This window comes from Callospermophilus lateralis, chromosome 5 (genome assembly GCF_048772815.1).
Source record: "Callospermophilus lateralis isolate mCalLat2 chromosome 5, mCalLat2.hap1, whole genome shotgun sequence".
In the NCBI taxonomy this organism is placed as follows: domain Eukaryota; kingdom Metazoa; phylum Chordata; class Mammalia; order Rodentia; family Sciuridae; genus Callospermophilus; species Callospermophilus lateralis.
The window spans coordinates 119780574-119800287 of record NC_135309.1 but is presented as its reverse complement, the minus strand read 5'-3'; the positions used below and the strand labels follow the sequence as shown (position 1 = coordinate 119800287).

The following is a 19714-nucleotide window of genomic DNA, read 5'->3' as shown; positions in this document are numbered from 1 at the left end:
GGAAAAAAATTTAGAAGTCAGGAAGCATTTACTTTCAGAAGTGGAAGTAGGAAGGGCCCACTGTCATTCCAAACATGACTGAATAGGACTTGGAAGCAGAGCATGTCGATGACAGGTGCCAAAAGCAAAATGAAGACATTTTGCCACAATATGACATGTCCATAATAACTGTGAATTTCTGCACCAGAAAAAAAAATTTTGACTGACTCCTGTATCTGCTAGAACATCTATTTCCAACCCACAAGTTATTAGTAGGGGATTTTTAAATCTGACTCCAATAGGAAACAAACAACATCAATAATGACAGACACAATTTGTTCCGATGCTTTTCCAATACCAGTGCAGCAGTAGCTATTGCTCCTCTTGTATTTGAAGCACTTGCAATATGCCAACAACAATGCTGAGTATTTTGTCTTTGTAGCAAACTCAGGAGGTAGGTAGGTACCCTGTTATTCCTACTCTCGCCCTTGTAAAATTAGGAGTGATTAAGTAACTTTTCAAAGTGATATGGCTTGTGAATGGTGAAGTGGTGAGACAGGACTCAGGTTCGCACTGTCTCCACCCAGAGCCCCCACTTACTGCCCGCTGTCAGCCACCCCCACACACGTGCTGTCATTTCACTCTCAACTTCTCTTAGCCTATACCCTTAGTGCCTGTCCTATTCTCCATCACCATATAACCAAGGGACCAACTATCCTTGTCTCCAGATATAGCTGCCCTTTGAGTAAAGTATCATACTTGTTATTTGCTTTCTCCTTTTTAAACTGGACCCACTTTCTGCTTTCTTTTTTCTTCTCCACCCTGTATACTGTACTCTCTTCCGTTTTGCATTGCTTTCCTCTGTTATCTGCTTGTCCTCTTTTCTCCCACCTAATTTCATTGCTCCACCATCTCTTATTCTTATTTCCCAATATCTCTTGGTAACATGTTTTCTTCAAGGCACACACATTGAAAACACAGCACATTCAGAAGCCTTTGGGGTTAGCATTGTATTAAAAGTAAACAGAAAATAAAAATGTAAGTTGTAGTCAGAGAGGAAATATTCACTTTATGAAACATACATCTAATACAAGTCTTATGTCTAGAATATATAAGTACCTCCAAAAAATAAATAAGAGAAAACAAATTGGCATAAGACAATATACAAATATTTAATAATAATATTAAAAGGTAAATAATATCACTACTTACCAGAGAAATATAAACTTAGACCATGGTAGGATACTACTACACATTCATTAGAATGACCCAAATCAAAAGGACTACAAACACCAAGTGTTGGTGAAATTGTAGAAAAAATGTGACTTCCATATATTCCTGGTAGAAGAGCAAAACAGTACCTCATTTTGGAAAGTTGATGGGCAATAGAAAATGAACATTTGCCTAACTATGACTTAATAAATTCTATTCCTAAGAGAAATTCTACACCCAGGAGAAATCAGTGCATATGTTCATAAAAATAACTAGCATAAGAAAGTACTCAACAGCTTTACTTTTAATATCTCCAAACTAGAAACAACACAAATGTTCATCAATCAATAAGAGTGTGAATAAATAAATTATGGTATATTCATAAAATTGAATACTATATTATAATGGAAAGAACAAACTGGGGGCTGGGATTGTGGCTCAGTGTTAAAGTGCTTGCCTAGCATGTGTGAGGCCCTGGGTTCAATCCTCAGCACCACATATAAATAAATAAATAATAAAGGTACATTAGCAACTAAAAAATATTTTTTTAAAAATAACAAACTGATGATCTACACACCGATATGAATAAATATTTTTTAAAAAATACATTTTGGAAGATAGAAGCTAGACACAAAGAGTATAACCATAAGATCCCATTTATATGAAGTTTAATAAGAGGCAAAATAATCTTTTTTGAGAAATGTCAAGAAATAGGGTAGTTAGTACATGGATATATAAATATCTCAAAATTCATCAGAATGTATATTTGATATTTATATATTTCATTGCATATAAATTGTACTTAATAAAAAATAGTAAATGGATTAAGAAGTATTTAGGTAGGAAATTATGACATTCCAGATTACTTCTTGCCAAATTCATAACATTTCATTAATAGCTGAACCTTTTGCTTCAAGGAGGACTGATAAAAAGCCAGGAAGCTAGAATGATCCTACCCTCTATGGAAAACTAAATCATAGATGAATTCAAGGTTCTCAGCATACCAGGTCTTAAAAATTCGATTTTGTGTTCATTTAAACTTTCCAAAGTTGCTGAATACACACAACCTAATGTGTTAGGCATACCCAAAGGAAATTGTTAAAATATGCATTTAAACACATTCACATTGCTGAGAAAACACTGGAAGTTGAATAATGAAAATGTTCAGCTAAGAGCTGCCATCCATAATATTTAGTGTTGCAGGCCAAACGTCTTTTCCAGACACCAATTACTTCCAGGGCCACAATGTGGCTCTCCAAAGGGGTAGAACAAGTCCCTAGAACTTACTGCCCAATATATGACAGAGCTCTCTGCTGTGGCAATATACCAGAGGAAATGGCAAAAAGTTACATTAAGAATTGAAAGAAAATAAATTTAAATGGCATGAGACATCTCCTTTACCATCAAAATACGCACATGCTAAGTAAGGTTCAGTATAGGTTGACAATGGGACCCAAGGACACCCTTAGGTTTATTAATGGGGAACTGGATTGAGGCCAACAGAACTAGCTAACATAACCACTTCTGATGGCTCTGAAGGAATCGGGATTCCAGTTAACTGAATGGCCATAGAATATAACTCCTGACTTCATCTTCTACTTTTTTTCAAGGTTTAGACAATCCAGAAAATTGTACTTTTGAATTTCTTATTACTCAATATTCAATTTGCAAATTACTTTTGCTTCCTAAGATAATAACAATCACTTTAATGAATCCTTAGTCTTTGTTTCTTGTTGATTGGGCATTCTTATATGTGATTTCTCTTGGCTGTCTTTTGGAACAGAAGTCATCCTTGTCTCATCTTCATAAAAGACAAATTATTTGCTTCCTAACACTGAATAAATATGTAAATGGTAACCATAATATTGCTCATACTTAATTCTTAGGTTCTTGATTAAGAGAAAAGAAAATTTGAAACAACAGAAGTGCTAGGACCTAGACAATTCTGAATACTGAAGTTCCTTGGTTCTTGGAAACAATTTTTTTTTAGCAACACATTAAAATCTAATTAAATAAGCCTAGCTTTTACCTGAGATTTTTAATTATACACATTACCAAACTATAGGGAGATACTATTACTGAATCATTTTCTTTTATAAGCACATGGGCTTGAAATGAGAAATCATGTTTAGCCACCAAATTTTAAGATACCAAAGTTAATTGAATATACCAGGGGCTTAAATCAGTTCATTTAAATTTAATTATAATACCTTCTCCCTCAAATGTGGAGAAAGAAGACAATTATTCTAAGAGGAACCTGGTATACAGAGAAGAGTTCATCAAGCCTCTTACTATTGAATTTAAAAGGCTCTTTTGAAAAATTGAACCTTAACTAGTATCTGAGAACTTAGATTTCTAAATTTTAAGAGTGGCTCATTGTGCCCCAATTGCTTATGCAAACAATGTGGTTTATGTTGAACACATACTTTCCTCCTTAGAAGTCTGGAATTTTGATACATTCTAGCCAGAAGGTACCTAGCTAACTAATTCCTAATAAAAACTCCAGGCACTGAGTTCCTGGTAGGCTGCCCTGGTAAAAGACATCCCTGATGAAAACCTTTCACGTTGTTACAACTCAGTACTGGAGGAAATAAATGCATCCTGTTTTACTCCACTTGGAGAGTAGCTTTTGGGAGTTTGCATCTGTTTTCTGCAGATTTTGCCATGTATGCCCTTTCCTTTTGTTTTAAATTCTTTTGCCATAATCAAAGCCAATAACATGACCATCTGATGAGCTCTGGGAGCTCCTCTTTTCTTTGCTTCAAGGTAAGAATTTGTTGCATTCTTATTTATCTAGTAGTAATGACCTGTGTCTTTTAATAACAAAAGTTCTTTGGATGGGTCTATAATAATCTAAACAGCTAAATTCAGTATCTTAGAGTCAAGTTACTGGCCAAATATTTTAGCACAACTTCCCTTTAAAAAATATTTTTAGTTGTAGATGGACACAATACCTTTGTTTTATTTATTTTTATGTGGTGCTGAGGATTGAACCCAATGCCTCACATGTGCTAGGCAAGCACTTGATTTTTAGGGATGGTACCTTTTGGATTTCACTACAAAATACAAAAGGTACCACCCCTAAAAATCCCTTTAACTAGGAAGAGAATGAAAAATAATCACATTTGAACATAAATTGATTTGTTCATGTAAGTCTTATTAAATGCTCAATTGTCTGTCTGTGTGAGCCACTAGGTTTCATTTCCTCCCCCCAACCTTTTTTTCCTATCCAAGCTTCTTAAAAATGCAGCTGGCCAGAGTAAATAATGAATGTGCCCACTCTCCTTGTTTTCTTTTACATTTTTTAACCTGCTTATGTTGCTATTAAAAGCAAAAATTGTACTGGTAAATAGCAAGAAAAAGAAAAAAAACCTATGAAGTAGAAAGTTATTTGATAGGGATATGACCTTGGCTGATCCTTTTATAAGAACTAACACTAAATAGATAGCCTTATGTTGAGAACTAAAACAGTAATATGGTAAGTAACACCTCAAAGTGTCAAAGGCCAAATTATTATGCTCAGGAATATAATTGCATATTTCTTTTTATTCTAATTACAGTGCAATCTCTTCTTGATTCCAAGTTCGTTTTGCATCAATGAGCACTGCCTGCTGTTTCCACATATGTATGCCTACACAGTAATTTGTCCATTAGTTCTCATTTGTTAACAATCCTTGTATTAAATTACAAATATCCAATATTAATTTTCCATGTATAATTCCCTTTGCCTGGATGCTTATTAGCTTTCACCAGTACATTTTCAATGCCTTCTTGTAAAATAATGGACTAAAATGCTTCATCCTGCAGAGTAGAGAAGTTACCTGAGAAAAATCACCCTTTTTTTTCCCCCCTGGACTCCCAAAACACTATTGTCATCTTACTCAAATCAAGCAATGAGCCAGAAAAACTCAGAAGACCACAGATAACAATCGTCATCAAAAATATAAAACAGGGAAATGTCACCCAAGGGCACTCACCCACTGGAATCTGCAGAAGTGATAGCAATCAGTGGCAAGATCTTCAGAGGGAGGCTGGTGGGTCGTGGAATGTTCTCTGATTCACTTTTCAAGTCAGCTTGTTCCAACTGTCTGAAGGCAAGAGGAGGAAGCTGAATATTTCGGCATGAAAGTCTCCGCACAAGATAGGGTTCCATTCCCCGGAAAGGGTCTTCCTCTTCATTACTGGAATGCAGTGTTTCCTCAGAGGCCTATAAGTAAAGTTCAAGAAAATACACACAATCAATAAAGGCTCCCATGTTTATGGTTCATAATGGCTTCATACCTTCTCGGGGGGAAAATTAACTTAACTTCACATTAACAATAATAGTTACTGAAAAGATTAGAATTTATAACTGAAGTTAAGGCTTATTTTGAAAGCAGTAAATTTGTTCACCAGTATATTTAAGAATAGTTTGGTTAAAACCATTGATTAACATCTTCAGTCATCTTAGAATTCATTAATTTTTTCATGAAATATATAAAATCAAAGGTAAATCAAAATGTTTTTCTGCCTTCTATGAAATGAATTGTAAAAGCATAATTTCCTTATATATCTTGAGTTATTCATGTCAGGATGTGTGTGTGTGTGTGTGTGTGTGTGTGTGTGTGTTCTCACATAGATGCCTATGAAAAGAGAGGTAGAAATTGACTCCAATTTTTTTCATACTTAGCACCATATTTGCAACACGTTATCATACATCTCTAATATTCTCTTGCCAATTGCTATAATAAGAATTTCTGAGAGGGATTTTTTAAAAGGTATGAAAATAAAATCTGAACGCAGATAGGATTTAAAATGCACCTGAATTTTGAAAAATTTGAGCTACAGTACTCACATACAAAGGCAAATCAAGTCTAGAATCAAGTAGAAAATTTAGTATTTTTATTTTAATTGAGAAAAATGACCATTACATGAACAATAATTATTTCTAAGTTGTTAAGAAGTCTGCCTGAGTAACATTTATTATATTCACATACTTAGAATTATAGTATCATCAAATGCTACAACATGCTTCAGTAGAGTGCTAGGTTTTTGAATACTTACCACTTTACCAGTTGGGTTTTGGTGTGTGTGTGTGTGTGTGTGTGTGTGTGTGTGTGTGTGTGTGTATGAGAGAGAGAGAGAGAGAGAGAGAGAGAGATAGGGATTGAACCCAGGGGCACTAACTACTGGGCAACATCCCAGCCCTTTTATATTTTATTTAGAGACAGGATCTTGCTGAGTTAGTGCCTCACTAAGTTGCTGAGGCTGGCTTTGAACTTGAGATCTTCCTGCTTCAACCTCTGGAGCTGCTGAGATTATAGTCATGTGCCACTGTGGCCAGCACCACCTGTGTTGTTTAATCTAGGGAGTAAGTTTATTTCTCATAAAAACAGAACTAGTATTTACCCATAAGAATTAAATGATACATGGACAGCTGATTGACTGTAATGTGCTAAGGAATGGTAAAGGGCGATTTTCTTCCCTTCTGAGTTTTATAAATGAAGAAACTCACCTGGAGGCAAAGTACCTTCCTGCAAACTAGCTTTTGGTTATAAGTTAAAACTGCATGAACTTTGGAGCTCTCAGAACCAGAATATAATCTTTATTGCACTCCTTATTATACCACTATCTTGGATCAATTAACTTGAGCTCACTAAGGTTATTTCTCCAAAAACCGAGATAATTTTCTCTGAAAATTGAGGTAATATTATTTACCTCTTAAGATCATGGTTTGGAGCAGGTACAAAGAATCATAAGCACTCATATCTGGCTCAGTTTGTACTCAACAAAGTGGCTGTTATTATGATTGGAATCCAGTCTAATTCTTTTTTTTTTTTTTTTCATAGCACTATGCTGCCTTTGATGCTCATTCTAACCTGGTTGATTTCCAAATAGAAAATGTGTCTCTTCCTGTTATACATCTTGAAAACTATGAAAGCAACAATGGACAGCCTTGCATTGTGTTGTCTAATTTTATGGATCAATAGTAAAATACAAGAATACCTAAAAGGTGAAGAAGAGGTCTAAGCTAAAAGAGAGTTCATTTATTTCAAATCCTAGACTTGAAGATCTATATTCTGAGAGTCTGTGCTTTGAAGAACCCATTTGCTTTTTAAAATGTCATCAATAACAGTAATTACATATATTTACTTAATCCTCTAAATGGTGCTATGCTTTATTTGTACCATCTTATTTAATTGGTATTAAAAGCCTGAGAGATAACTCCTCTTTTCTCATTTTACACACAAAGGAACAGAGATCTATTAAATTACAGACCTAGGCCAAATGGCCACATGGCAAGTAGGTCGACTAACTATCCCTGTTTGGTGGGAACTTTCTGATTTTAGTCATTGAAGTCCTGTGTCTGGGAAAACACCACATTATCAAGCAAACCAGGATGGATACTCACCTCCAAGTCAGGATCCAATTTCAAATCTCTTTGAATGAAAGCATGATGTTACACTACCTAAACAGGTGCAGGGTGTACACAACTAGACATGAATAGAACACATGCTAATTCACCACAACTTTATAAACTTCACACTTGCATTTTTTGTTAATTAACAGAATGGAGGTCAAACAATCCTATGAAAACATTCAAAAGTCATGGTAATGTGTGACTAAATCAGGAGATAGAAATTTTAGATCCTGCTATACCAGTGATTACTCATGTGGTCTTAAGAAGTCACTTAACCTTCCCAGACCCTTAAAGCTTAGGTGGTAATAATTCATGGAAAAAAATAAAATGTTTAGTGAATTTGCAGATATGGAAAATAAGGAGAAAATACATGCAAGTCACATTCTTAGCTTTTACATGGGTAAAAGAAGCTGCATGTGCATGAGAAGTTTATCTATGAACAGAACTGAAAACTGACCCCTACTCTTGGGTTGCTAACAGGTCATAATTAAGTTAATGGCTTATGTGTATGGATAGCTTTCTTCAAAATGCACATAGAAAGTAGAAAAATAGATGAAGTCTACTAAAGCTTTGGTCACACTGAATGTAGCCAGCTGAAGTTCACACCTTTTTTATTAGATGCATAGATATCCACTGTGAGCATTTGCAAATGGCAAAAATGCTTCATATAACCCAGGTTATTTGATGAATGACTTAATGTTTGTGACATTCTCTTTTCAATAAAACTGACTCAAGGGGTAATTTCTTTTGAGAAAATCATCTCTATTAAAAATAAAGTTTAAATTCAAGCTCATATATTGTCAGTTTAAGCCCAAACTTCCTGTAGGTACTTTATTCTTGATCATAAAAATGATTAAGCAATAGATATTTATATTCTAACATTTTCAACTCAAAAACTGTAGCATAAGTGATCTTTTCATACTCCAGGTCAATGTGTTTCAATTATACTAGAGAAATAAAATGGAATAACTTTATCACGTAGAAGGCAGGAGTTTAAATGCCCTATTTTGGAAAGAAATATAAATCTAACCAACAGACCAATACATATCTTGTATTATTGCCAGAAAAAAATGGCATTTTTGCAAGGAGTTCAGGAAAAAGATATCATTTCTAACATCCTAAAGCCCTTATTTCTCAAATCATGGTACTAAACTCCCTGCATTAGAATCAAGGAAGGTTCTTGATTTATTCAGACTCTCAGGTCCTCTTGCAGATATGCGTAATCAAAATCTCTATGATTGTAGCCTAAGAGTCCAAATAAATCTCCACTATGATTCTTATGTGTACTAAAATTTGAGAACTAATGGTTTTGACATTTTAGACATAGTCTAATAAGATTATCTGGCAAAGATCTAGCCACAAAGACATTCATTGCAGCTCATTTATAATAACAAATAACTGAATGTAATCTAATTGCTACACTGAAGGATTGGCTTAATAAATTTTGATGCATCATATGATGAAATACTATGATAATGTTATAATAATGCAGAAGAATATGTGATTATGTTCATGACATAATGTTCAGTGTAAGAACAGATTATAGAGTGATCTCATTTTTATGAAACAACATCAAAACAAAAAAGTCACATAGTCATACAATATCAAAAGAAAAACACTAAAATATTTGGATGAATTGTTTGACTATAATAAAATAAAAAATTTCATGATAATTAGCCAATTTATGTGGAATAGTTGACAAATAACTTTAATGTGATGCTTTTCACTGTTAGAATAAATACCCCTTCAAAACATATACTTAAGAAAGAAACTCCATACTATTACCACTTATTATGGATAAGTATTAAATCTGTAATTATTATTATTATTTACTTTTTTGTTTTCTTCAGTTTCTAAGCAATGTATAATTAATTTCTCTGTTCTTTTTTTTATCCTTTCAAAGTAGGTTGCAAACCACACACACACACACACACACACACACACACACACACAGAATGTCATGAATATAATACTCATATGCATTATATGAAAGAATATTTCTTTTTAGACACACAGCTAGACCACACTTCCAGATTCCCTTACAGGTAGATATAGACATGTCAATGAGTGTTTTATTACATGACTGAGGAGATGTGTGTGACTTTCACATGTGACTAAAAAGACTGTGGATACAATCCTCCAATTTGACCTCCTTCTGCAGTCCCTTGCTATATGTTGAAGATAGTGGGGTCACCGGGTGAAAGAAGTTATAGTCCTTAATCACTGATTACAGGAAAGCCACTTGCCAATCACAATGCTTTATTTGGGCTGCATGAGTCACAAGTAGTCAGTATGGGTATAAGTCACTAAAATTTGAGGGATTCTTGTTATAAGGAGTCTATTTTGCATGTATAGGCACTTCTATATTCTCTGAGTTCAACCTATCTTATTCATGATACTTACTGATTGATTCCTTGATTAAGCAGTTAACTGAGCACTTACCACCTTTCAAGCCTGTCTTGGGTGCTAGAAATACACAGGCAAATTGGCACTTTCTTTCTTGTAAGTGCCTTACTTGGGGAGAAAGATAAGTAGAAAGATACTCATCAGAATATGATAAAAGCTGTAGCAGAGAATTAGGGTTCTTTAGGAGTATCTAGGTGGGCTTTCTCAAGCGTTTCTTTCTAGTCAGATGTAACGTCAGTGAATAGAGAAAACTTGGACTGTCTGAGACAAATTAAGATCTATGATTAACCCATAAACTGGCCATTGCTCTTTTGATTCCTCCTTTCTTTAATGATTTCTGTTGTCTCATTGCTGACTTCTCTATTAACTCTTAAATCTAGGCATTCTCCAATGTGCTATCCTTCAACCATTTCTTTTCTCACCCTATACAGTCATGTTGAAAATATTATCCAAGACAATGAAACAAATACATCCTGCTCTTTTATTTATGACTCCTCTTAGTCAGTCATCAGCCTGCCAATTATAGTATAATGATATGCTAATATGTCAATTTCCTTTCACAGTCTGGACAAATGGACAGGAAGGAAGGGAGAATGCCCAAACATTTGTATCCCTAGCACTCAACCAGTCAGTGCCCAAGACAAAGCATGCTAATTAGATCTTATTATAGAACTGAACGAAGCAAATAGACATATATTTTCATTTCTTCCACTGTAAAAAGTCAGGAAATGAGGAAATTATTATTATTATTAGATGTTGGGTTTTTTTAATATTTATTTTTTAGTTGTAGCTGGACACAATATGTTTATTTTATTTATTTATTTTTTATGGGTGCTGAGGATGGAACCCAGGGCCTCACACATGCTAGGCAAGCGCTCTACCACTGAGCCCCAGCCCCAGCCCAGATGTTGGTTTTAATAGTAATGTTGTACCTATTCATACAAGTAAGGTATGATCAATACTCATGCATATAACAAGGAATTTCTTAAAGAATTCCAAAACTTTGGCCACTCAAATTGCTTCAGTCTCTCTCCATGTTTGGACGTTTTGTCAAAGACAGTCATCCCTCTGTATCCATGGGATTCAAATCTGTGGATTCCAAAAACACTGTGGAGCAAAAATACTCAGAAGAAAAAAATTATATCTGTACTGAATGTATAATACATGTATAGTCTTTTTTATTATTCCCTAAACAATACAGTATTATAATCATCTTATTATATTAGGTACTATAAATAGTTCAGAGATGATTTAAAGAATATGGAAGAATAATATATGTTATATGCAAACACTACACCATTTTTATGAGGGGCTTGAGCATCTGTAGACTTTGGTATCTGTGGTGGTGGGGAGTCCAATTCCCCCATGGGTACTGAAGGATAACTGTGAATGGGCATTATGATAAATATTTTCACCTAATTAAAAAAAAGAATAAAAGATTTTAGGTACTCAGTGATTCCAGAGGACCTACACTGTGCAGAGCATTGGAGGGGTGAACATTTTAAAGAATTGGATAGGTTTCCAGAAAGAGGACAGATTAAGCTGAGGATAGGTCCTTACCATTTCCAATGTGACATTTCTTTTTACTCTCCAATTAGTTTGCTGCAAATCAAGCTCTATGAAACATGTCCCTTTTTATAGTATAAATAAGATAATTTTCAAAAACTGAATCAACTATGATAACAATGTAAAAAAAGTACTGTCACAGCAAATTGAAGATTATATTTGCAATCTAAAAGAAATATACTGGCAGTAGGCGTTACCTATATATATTATTCCTTTATATCATCATTAAGTCCTTCACAATGTACTAAAGTAATAATTGATAACCATCCTTAAGATTCCCTAAACCTTATGACGAATGTTTTTCTCCTTATCTCAATACTCATTATGTATGTTTTATCTTAAAATTAAATGCTAACTTTGCCCAAATAATCTTAAATTAAAAAATCACAAATCAAGGCAATCAAGAAAAATACCTAGGTCTTTCAATATTGGAAAGGACATCATATTGAATCAACACAATTTGTCTTCAAATGGATATTTGTATACTGATAAAGAAAAGACACTCTTGTAAAATGAATTCTATCTAAAAATGAAAATATTCACCTTAGGTTAACATAAAGATACCACATAATTCTCAAACATTCACAGAACATAATCCAAATATAGGCTGTGATTTTATGCTGATTAGAAGAGATAGAGATCACTGAAGTTTTCTAAAGCCATTTCCTATATCTCATCAAAACTTCTAAAACGTTCCTAAAAGGAATAGAAAAATTTCTCCTTCACTAATATTCTCATCAACAAGAAAGTCTATCTGAAACTCTAGAATTCAATTAACCTTCGGTAAATAGCATTGTACCTTTCCTGGGTGACCTTGAGAAAAATGAAGTCAATTTTATTTTGTTAGTAGAGGAAGGAAAAACATGAATTCTACCAATTATTACCTCCAAAATGAAATACAGTAATAGAATCACAACTGTAGAAAAGAACCTAACATTGTTTACAATTTTTTTTCTGTTTAGCTCCTTAAAATCATGTCTTCTAAAAATGTAGATTAAAATAAGCTAGCTTACTCTTTTGGTATTTTGAAAAATCTCTCACTTGATGAATTAGGTGTCAAGAGCAACCTTAAGAGAAATGCAAAAAATCTACTGTTTTCATTTTGAGTTTTATTTAAATACCAATACAAATAAAACTATTACAAACATGAAACAAAAAATTGAAACCATTTAAATAAAGGCATTTATATGTCTATAAAGTTAGAATAAACTAAGAAAGATCAGGTAACCATAAGGTATTTCATTTGTAAATTATGAATTGAAAGAATGTTTCTTTTAAGTCTACATCCAACATGATAGTCAATGCTGCAATGTGACATTTATTTTTGTTAAAATAAGAATAAAAATAACACAAGATGATCCTCATCATCCCCTATTATTTAGCATCATTAATAGTGTTTATTGTATTACATGTTCTCTCTAGATAGCTACATTAGATTCTCACTAGAACTACATGGGCTACTACTTCCTATTTTCCAGATTTGGAAAATTAGGCTTAGAGAAAATTAGACTTAGTGTCCCAAAGTGACACTTCTAATAGGTGGTAAGTCTAGGCTTACTGATACCAAAACTCATGGTTTCAATCCAAATGAAACATTTTCCCCATTTTTCAAGAACATTTGACTAATTCAGTAAATCAATGTGAGGGATAGAAATAAAAGGCCCAGGAACATAACAGTACGTCTTCAGACCTCAATGTTGGTTGTGAATTCTGAAACATTTATTTAATTCATTTCTAGTCCAGTGATAGCCCAAGGCCAGTTGTCACTGACCAGACGCCCACTGAGAGAAGGATCCCTCCAAGGACCTCAAAGAGGCCACACCCATCTGCAAACCTCCTATTAGGCCTGCCATCTATAGAACCTAATCCTGAAATGGAACTTGTTACATGCTATCCCTGCAGAACAAAGGCCTGCAGGTTGTATAGTATTCCCCAGGATGGGACAGGATTTATTGTGTTCAAGTTCCTGATAACAGGCCTTCCAAATGTGGACTGCACTGCTGACTTAGCAGCAGACTTGTGACCTGGCTCAGACCCCAACTGACTGTGATCCTGAAGGCAATTCCATGAGCCTTGGTACCTAGCAGAAGGTTGTTGCCAAAGCAAGTCTGTTAAGACTAGAAGAGGTATTTACTCCTTCAAATGCACATATCTAATGCAAGTTTGCATCAAAAGAAACTATAAAAGTTTGCATAACAGACCCTAAAGAAATAAAGAACTAGGGGCTGGAGTTGTGGCTCAGCAGTAAAGTACTCACCTAGTGTGTGAGGCCCTGGGTTTGATCCTCAGCACCACATAAAAATAAATAAATAAAATAAAGGTATTGTGTCTAACTACAACCAAAAAATAAATATTAAAAAAACAAAGAAATAAAGAACTAGAAATTGCCTGAAAGAAATCAAAATTATCATCATAAGGAAGCTCAATAAGATATAAAAAACATGGGAAGACAACTGAATACTATCAGGAAAATAATATGTGAACAGAATGAGAAGATAAATATAAACCATAAAAAACAATTAAAAAGAAATTGTGGAACTTATGAAGACAATGATAAAACTGAAAAATGCATTAGAGAGTTTTGACACTAAATTTGACTGTGCAGAAGAAAACATCAGAAAACTTAAAAAGAGATCACCTGAAATTAGCTAGCTAGAGGACCATAAAAAAAGAATGAAAAGAAGTGAAGAAAGCATAGGGACATATAGAACATCATTAAATGAATGAATATGTAAACTATGGAAGCTCCAGAAGGAGATGATAGAAAAGGGGAACATAGAGCTTTTTTTTTTTTTTAAAAAAAAAAAAACTGGCTGAAAATTTTTTCAAATCTTTGGAAGGATATGAACACTTAAATTCATGAACTCAAAGAACTCCAATAAGATCAACCCAAAGAAGATTACCCTGAGATGTCATATTGGCAAAAGTAAAAGACAAAGACAATATGAAAGCAACAAGAAAAAGAGACTCATCACATATCATAGGCTGTAAGAAGAAGTCTCAAAAGAAAGCCTGCAGGCCAGAAGGGAAGGGGATGATATAGTTCAAGTGCCTAACGCAAAAGTGCCAACCAAAAATTCTATACCCTGCAAAGCTATCCCTTAGATGAAAATATAAAGATGTTTTAGACAAACAAAATAAGGGCTTCAATACAAGCCCTGACTTTACAAGAAATGCTGAAAGTTCAATAGGAGGAAATTAAAGAGTGATAAATAATAAGATGAAATAGAGGAAAGTTAAAAACTCATGAGAAAAGTACAGTCAAATTATGAATGCTCTAATCATAATAACTATGTGTCATTTTAACTCTAAGTTAAAAGTTAGAAGACTATACTATTAAAAATAACTATTTTCACAGTAATTTGTTACTGGATATGTGATATAAAAAGAGGGAAAGTGTAATAAAGGTAGCATAAAATGGGCTTTGAGTTAATGTATAGAGTTTTTTTCAGTGCAACTAAAATTGTTATAGCCTTAAACAAAATGCTATAGCTATATGAGTTTTTTTAAAATACTATGGTAATCACAGAGTTGATCAACTAGAATCAGTTGATTTTTAATCACTAAACAAAAACCTCTGAAAACCCAGGATTAGATGATTTCAAGTATGAATTCTACCAAGTGTTTCAAGAATGTCAATACTTCTCCAACCAAAAAATTAAATCATAGGCTGTACTTCTATATTCATTTTATGAGTCCAGCAATACCCTCATACTAAAGCCAAAAAAGGATGCTAAAAGTAAATTACAGACCAATAATCCTTGTAAACATGAATTAAAATGTCACTAACAAAACACTAGCACACCAAATTCAAGAAAACACTAAAAGAATCATTTGCTACAATTGAGTGAGATTATTCCTGGATGTTCAAGTAGGTTTCAGCATACTCAAACTCAATAATTATGAGATACCATAAAAACATAATAAAGGATTAAATTTATATTATCTATGATCATCTTAGTAGATGAAGAAAAGGACATAAAAATTCATCATCATTGCATGATAAAACTAGCTCTCAATACATACATGAATTATGTAAGAAATATAGTTAATATATTAAGGCCATATTTGACAAGCCTACCATCAACACTATACATAGCAATGAAAAGCTGAAATATTTTTTCCTAAGATCTGAAACAAGGTGTAAATGCCTATCTTACTACTTTTGTTCAATGCAAAAATAGAAGTCCTTGCTAGAGCAATTAGACAAAAAATAATAAATAAAAAATACACATTAGATAGAATTTAAATTGTTGTTATATAATAAATATAAAGCCCTAAAGATTAACAAAAATATGTTAGAATGAATAAGCAAAATCAAGAAAAGTTGGAGGATACAAAATCAACATACCAAAGTTAGTTGCCTTTCACTATAACAACAAAATATAAGAAAGTAAAATTGAGAAAAACATCCCATTTGTAAAAGCACTGAAAGAATAAAATACTTGAAATAAATGTAATCAAGGAGGTGAAAGGGATCTACACCTAAAGCTATAAAACATTGGTGAAAGAATTGAAGGAAGACACAAATAAATTGAAAGATACCCCATGATCATGGACTGGGATACTTAATAGAGTTAAAGTACCTATATTACACAAAGTAATCTACAGATTCAGTGCAATCCCTATCAAAGTTTCCATGTCATTTTTAGGGAAAATATAATTTTTAGAAAAATATCCTGTAACTATTGTAGAGCTACAAAAGACCCTGAAGAGCCAAAGCAATCTAGAGAATGAAGAACAAAGATGGTGGAATCACCCTTCCTGACTTCAAACTACATTTCAACACTATAATAATCAAAGAACTACGGTCCATAGAAACAGAAACAAAAAAGAGATCTGAAAAACAAACCCATGCATACGTATACAGTCAATTAATTTTTGACAATGCACCAAGAATACACAATGGGGAAAGGGTAGTCTCACCAATAAGCTGTGCTGGGAAAACTAATTATTCACATACATATGTAACATAAAATTGCATATTTATGTTACATCATCCACAAAATTAGCTAAAGGTGGATTAAAAATTTTATTCAGATAACACAGAGAAAAAGTCCTTGATATTGGTGTTGTCAATGTCTAATAAGATACATACCTCAAGTACACACAACAAAATCAAAAGCAAAGTGGATTACATCAAGCTAAAATCTTCTGCACAACAAAGGCACTAATCAATAAAATGAAAGTACCTTCCTGATGAGATGTTAGAAAATATGTGCATTAATTGGATATAATTTCCTAGCATTGGATTTGTATACACAACTAGGGTAACTCCACATTATATATGACTACAAGAGGGGAAACCTAAATATAATAAGTTATACTTTATGTATGTATATTCTGCCAAAATATATTCTACTGTCATGTATAACTAAAAATAAAACATAAAAATATTTAAAAATAAAATATGTGCAAACTATATGTCTGATAAGGGATTAATATTTAAAGTATATTAGAAACTCCAACAACTCTATATTAGGCAATGGTGCAGATATTTCTCCAAAGAAGACATAGAATGGCCAAAAGATATATTAAAAGGTATTCAACATCATTAATGAATAGGGAAATAGACATCAAAATGAGAATAAGATGCTATCTCATATTATGTTAGGTATCCCCTCATAAACATTTAATATGACTCTGTGTGTGTGTGCGCGCTTGCATGCACATGAAACCTCAATAAATATTATACCTCAATAAAACTAGGAAAGGAGAAAAATATCTGCTTATTCTCTTAAGATCATAACACAAATTATGTAACAAACATTTAAATTTAAGCACCAATTACAAAAAATTTAAAAGAATGATGACTAGTTTGAACAACAACATTGGAATACAATCTGTAAACCCAACCTGTAGGATATAGGACCGAATTTCTTTTTTAACAAAAATTTCCGAGAAATGATATAAAATGGATATTAATGGTCTAAACGATATTTAAGAGATATAATGATTTTAACCTGTTTAACTTGTTTGAAAACATAATAAATTAAAAATTATTTTAAAATTCAGAGAAATTTGATACTAAGAAATTAGGAAATTTATTAGGAAAGTTTAAAAGTGTTTTAATGTTGTTAAGGTAATACTTCAAAAGAGAACCATTAGACATATATTAGAACACAGATAAAGAAATATTATATTTACTTAAAAATAATCACACTGGAGAGAAATGTGGGTAGGGATACAGTAGGAAGAAGAACTAGTCGTTTGTTGTGAATTGCTGAAGTTGGATGAAATTCCTTAAGAGCATCATACTATTCTCTAGACTTTTGTATATACTTGAAATTTTTCATCATACATCTTTTAAATATGAGAATTTATAATAATTTTCTCCTTTAAATAAAAGAAGGAGAAATAAGGTGCTGAACTCAGAGGAGGGCTCCAGCCACCAGAAGTCATATCCAAGTAAAATGGTGCTTGTATCACCCCTTTACAAAGGCTGGCTCTACAGTTAGAGTTAAAGCTCTGTATTCATGATACCCTGAGAAGGAACCTTGAAAGCAAATTAAAATAGGTCCATAAATTGCTAAGTATTCCTCAGGGACTTTGTATTCCTCAGAGCTTTGTATGCAACACATTATCATAATGATGATGGCTATGATGATACAGGATTCTGAAGCTATTTGGTACCACTCCACAATAGGAATTCTCCACTGTTTGTTATCTGCTTTAAAAGGGTGAGTCATGATCCAATCCCACCACTCAGCATCCACTAACCTTTTCACAATTGTTTCTTTCCTTTGTTTGTCTTGAAACTAAATAGAGGAAAATGTTATCCCTTGTAAATAATACTTGACAAAAATCAATTACTGTATCTCCTTCAAATAAACCAAAACTTTCCCAGAATCTAATAAGCTATTGCTTTTCATAGTATATACCCCTCAGGACTGCATTCTAAACACATTATCTCTAGCCCTCAAATTTAGGGCTTTAGACTTTTTTTTTTTTTTGCTTCAAGGTTATAAAACAAGTTCTTCATTTTTGGATTCTGAGAATATTAAATTGCGAGAGCTTCAAAATAAAAGGTCTATACAATTTTTACAAGCACTTAAAAATTAGATACTTAGCTATTTGTTTCTTTTCTGCATTCGGGGGGGGGGGGGCTCTGTTGTTTTCTAGGTTGCTTATAAGATGATTTTTCAAAATGTTGCTTTTAGTTACCACCCAAAACAATGAAAATCGCAATCAGTTCCCAATGGTTTGATTTGTTATCAAGGATTTCCTTGAAGGATAGAATAACAAATCACTCCAAACCTCAAGGCAACAAGAATTTTATAAGCTAGATTACAAATAACATGATAAAAAATATTTCTTTTTGCATAGGAATAAGTAACAATTTCTTAGCTGGAACCAACAGCTAAAACATGAAATATCATCATCAGTATTAAAATAAGATAAAGTCAAATATCAGAAAAAAAAATCTTAAGTAATTGTTTATTTCAGTTTTAACATCCAGGAAACAATATAATTGTCTATACATATATAATTGGCAAAATGCTTTACCTATCAGTTATGTTATTACACATACACATTTGAGTTTAATTTACTGTGTTTACTATTTGATGTAAAATACATTCTCTTTCCATGTCACTTGCCTGATAGACTGTTCTCCGGGTAGCTAGTAACTTTAAATAATAACTAGGTTAATATTCTCCTTATTCCATAGCCCTCTACCTATATAGCTAATTAATTTTTCTTATAGTACTGCTAAAGGATTATGATTCTACATTTTAATATCTCCAATCACTAAATCTGAAAGTGGGCACTATCATGCAACAGGCATTAATTTAGTTCTGGAATACCATTGTAAACAAATTGAATAAAGATGTCAGCTATCAAAATTCTTACCTTCTAGCAGCTTCTGGAAGGGAATTCATCACTCTCAACCTGTTTTTCAATAGTCACTGAGTGCCACAAGAAAAACAGAGCTACTCACCAAGTCACTGTGAGAAATTATTCTGTGTATGTAATATAAATATGTACCCTATAATTTCCACCTGTATTTAGTTTTCTGAGGTCAGACATATCAACTGTATTTGTTCTGTGCCATGAAAATCCTATAGACTTGTGTGTCCCCAGGCAACCATGCATTCCCCAGTCCTTTCCATTCAGGTGCCAAACACTCAAATTACTATAGGCACAGGACTG

The 19714-nt window shown here is 33.1% G+C and overlaps 1 protein-coding gene across 1 annotated transcript in view; it reads right to left on the bottom strand.

Annotated features, from left to right (window-relative positions):
• Positions 1-19714, bottom strand: part of Pde4d (phosphodiesterase 4D) — a 1049725-nt gene that overhangs the window by 887515 nt on the left and 142496 nt on the right. The window contains exon 2 of the mRNA XM_076857254.2: positions 5169-5398. Within this exon, the coding sequence (XP_076713369.1) occupies positions 5169-5398 (230 nt within the window). The remainder of the gene's footprint in view (positions 1-5168; positions 5399-19714) is intronic.